Source organism: Mus pahari, unplaced genomic scaffold (genome assembly GCF_900095145.1).
Source record: "Mus pahari unplaced genomic scaffold, PAHARI_EIJ_v1.1 scaffold_9520_1, whole genome shotgun sequence".
In the NCBI taxonomy this organism is placed as follows: domain Eukaryota; kingdom Metazoa; phylum Chordata; class Mammalia; order Rodentia; family Muridae; genus Mus; species Mus pahari.
In genome coordinates this window covers 17,312-20,763 of record NW_018391641.1, presented here as the reverse complement: position 1 = coordinate 20,763, position 3,452 = coordinate 17,312, and the positions used below count along the sequence as shown (strand labels likewise).

The window sequence follows — 3,452 nt, the reverse complement described above, 5'->3', positions numbered from 1 at the left end:
AATCTAGTATATAGTTTTAATGAATGACATTCATGGGCATGCAAAGCTGTTGACTTTAATTTATCACCTGGAATGGTGTTCTACTCTGTAAANTGTTTCTGACATAATTTTCTAGTCATACAGGACATCCAATCCCTTCTCTTTTTGCTTCTTTCCCCAGTATTATCTTCTGTCCCTTTTCTCTTCTTTCACTTCTCCCTCTTAGCTTCACATCTTTTGAACAATCTTCAGTGGTATGCACTGTCTCACTTAGGTAATTGATTATTTGGTCATTAAATTTTTAGGTAGAAGCCACAGGGCAGTAACTCTACTCTGAGATTATTAGAGTCCTTAAAAAAATGCTACAATGGAATATAGTTTTAGTGCCACCAGTTAGAAACATTTGAGAGAAATGCTTCCAATATTTATGGTGAGCCATATGAGCTTACATTTATAACACATTTATGATGTACAAACCAGCAACCTGAGCAAAGAGAACCATTGAAATTCCCTCTCTGCGGCTGTAGGTGTCATGTCCACAATTCAGCCAATAATGAATGGGAAAAATTCAAAGAAGTTACATTACATCCGACTGACTACTTAAAGACTTTTTCATGTCATGAGCTATGGGTTAGTAAATATTTATATGACATTTTCATTGTATTGGGCATTATTGCCATCTAGAAATAATTAAAAATCTGTGAAGAGATGTAAGTGAGTTTATGGAAACAAGACTTTATTTGTAAAAAGATATGAACTTCATAGATCTCTTTATCTTCAGAGGCCCTAGAACCAAACCAGGTAAAGAGGAATGATTATATTCATTATAGTTTGAATCAAAAGGGGAAGCAAAGATTTGTTTCATTTGTGAAACAAAGCATTCATTTGTGGTTAAGGAAAGCTCTAAGCCCTTGGGCCTGAGTGGGACCGATGCCCCAGTGTAGGGCAATGCCAGGGCAGGAAGATGAGAGTGGGTGGGTGGGTGGGGGGAGCACCCTCCTAGTGGCAGGGGGAAGAGGGATCAGATTGTGAGTTTCCTGAAGGGGAGNCCTGGAAAGGGGAAAACATGTGAAATGTAAATAAAGAAAATATCGAATAAAAAAAGAACAGCTCTAAGCATCAAAACAGATTATTTGGATTGGGTATCTTTGAGTGACTTAAAATAGTCAACTTATCTATTACTTATCTTCTCCCCAGTTTCTTCTGGGTAATGTTCACCACATCNCTCTGCAAGTGTGCCTTGGAAAGGAGTGAGAACAGATGATATTTGTTTTCCTTTGTCTGGCTTGGTTTGTGTAGCCTTGATCAAAGTTATTATGCATGAGCTCTTTTAATTTCTTCTACAGCAGAATAGAGTATCAATCTATGATATATTTTGATAGGATGTAGAAGGAGAGTATGGAATTCTTCAAGGCTTACTGGTTAATGAGAGCAGAATGCTCTTGNTCCTTGTTTGGTAATTGTACATTGTACTGGATAATGTACTCTGATAAAGAGGTACATTTCATATGTCTGGATAAAAATNAAATTTAAAGTAATAATTTTGATACCATATATGAGTGGGATTGCCTTTCAAACACACTCAGGTAGGGAGTAAGTTCTCATTTCTATGAGCCTGTATGCACTTGGAGATCCTGTTGGGATGTAGTGTAAGTATCTACAAGGAGCACGAGGCATGAGTCTCAATCCCACTTGTTGCTTTGTAGGTGCTCCTGGGCTGACAGTGCAACTCTTCCCTGGGTTGTTGGTTCTGGATGCTTTCTACAGTTTCTCCCAGCTGCTGTTTACCTTACCACAGCTCAGCCCTGTTGACTAGCAACAGCAATTCAGTCATCAACTCATTGGTTCTTGAATAGTGCACATGACTCACTTGCATTAGAATTTTCTTCTATTTGTCCTAGAAATTTAGTCATTGAAAACTTGGGAGTGTTGTCGTTTACATCCATCACTCTGACTCTAAGCGCCAGTGGATTCTCCAAGTCTTGACCTTGAGCATTCAGTGCTCGGCAGTAGATCTAGACAGGAAAGAAAAGATCTGTAGCAAGGCATGTGTTTGTACCTTTTATAGAACAGAGGCATTCCCTTGGTACCTCAGGCTTAAGGGAAAACCTAGTTTTATTATTTCACACCAAAATATTGACACAAGGAACACATACCATCAAGAATAAAAGGCAAAGAAGAACATAAAATGCAAGTTTTAGAACAGGTTTGTATGTTAGATAAAAGGAATATTGCATAATCTATGATTGAAATCAAGTAAAAGAGTGTCAGAGAGCATCAGAGGAGCACTTTGAAAAAAATAAATGGCATTCTTAAGTGATGGGGTAGCTATGTGGCTATTTATTTTACCATTACAGCTTCCATTGTGAAGACATGTAATGTGTATTATTTCACTGAGGTCTGTTTGACAACACCAAGTTTCGTTCCAAATTAGACTAGTTTGCTGACTTAGTGAATTTGTTGGAAGACACTGCAGAGGGAAGAATTCAAGAATACAGATTTGAATTTGGAGCCTATGTAGTTAATCTAACTCTCGGAAGACAGATGTGCAGTGTGAATGAAGGCATCAAAAACTAAGGAATATCTGAAGGTAGCTTTTAATATGATCCTTTTTAAAGGCTGAGAATAAAGCACATGTCTTTTCATGCAGTCAACAAATGCTTAATCACTGATTTTCATCCTTGGAGCTTTGATTTTAATAGAAGAGACTACAGGATGAGTACAAAGTTTCTTTTTATTTTATTTTATACTTTTAACGGAAAAGGTCAATCATGTGATCAATGGAAATGGACGCAGTCAATAGATAAGGAGAACATAAGGAAAAAGAAAAGTCAGAAAATAAGGCTCATTCATTGACAAGTAACAGCTGGGTGGCCAACATGTCATGGAATAACTCCAGGAATGGGGAAAGCTGATCCTGCTTTTAGACCAGTGATGAACGTTTCTTAGCAAGAATAGAGAGTACTATGTGTATGTATGGGAGTTTTCAGGATAGATGGCTAGGTTTGGGGTAGTTTCTTAAAGAGAGCTGAGGTGGCATGTTAGAAGAGAGGTTGCTGAAGTTGTGTGGCAGTTTTTAGAAGGAATATCAGGGAGAGACAAGGCCAGGTAAGGATGAGTGAGTTTCTGAAGTCCAGTTATATCCCAGAAGAGTCTGAATATAATGAATTATGTTCTCATGGAACAATTGTCCTCCAAGAGCTCCAGGTTCATCCCTTGGCAGTGGACGTAAAGGAGAAATGTAGGGAAACATAGCAGAAGAGGCTATTGTGAAGGAAAACTCTGATTCTGATGGAAAGTAAATAAGTTACTTAATGGAAAATAGCAGTATAGATTTCCACTGATTTTTCTCTTTTGAAGATCAAGTAAAAGCTAAAGATTTTTCCTTCCAAGCAAATATTCAAATTTGTTATGGAGCTGATATAACCTAAGATTTTTGTGGACACATAAGGGAAACATTTCTCTACTAAGAT

The 3,452-nt window shown here is 37.6% G+C and overlaps 1 protein-coding gene across 1 annotated transcript in view; it reads right to left on the bottom strand.

Moving 5' to 3' along the window:
* Window positions 1-3,452, bottom strand: part of LOC110314628 (desmoglein-1-beta-like) — a 37,400-nt gene that overhangs the window by 21,947 nt on the left and 12,001 nt on the right. Inside the window, exons 4-5 of the mRNA XM_021188888.1 lie at window positions 1,850-1,994; window positions 566-603 (exon numbers count right to left, since the gene is read on the bottom strand). Of these exons, the coding sequence (XP_021044547.1) occupies window positions 566-603; window positions 1,850-1,994 (183 nt within the window). The remainder of the gene's footprint in view (window positions 1-565; window positions 604-1,849; window positions 1,995-3,452) is intronic.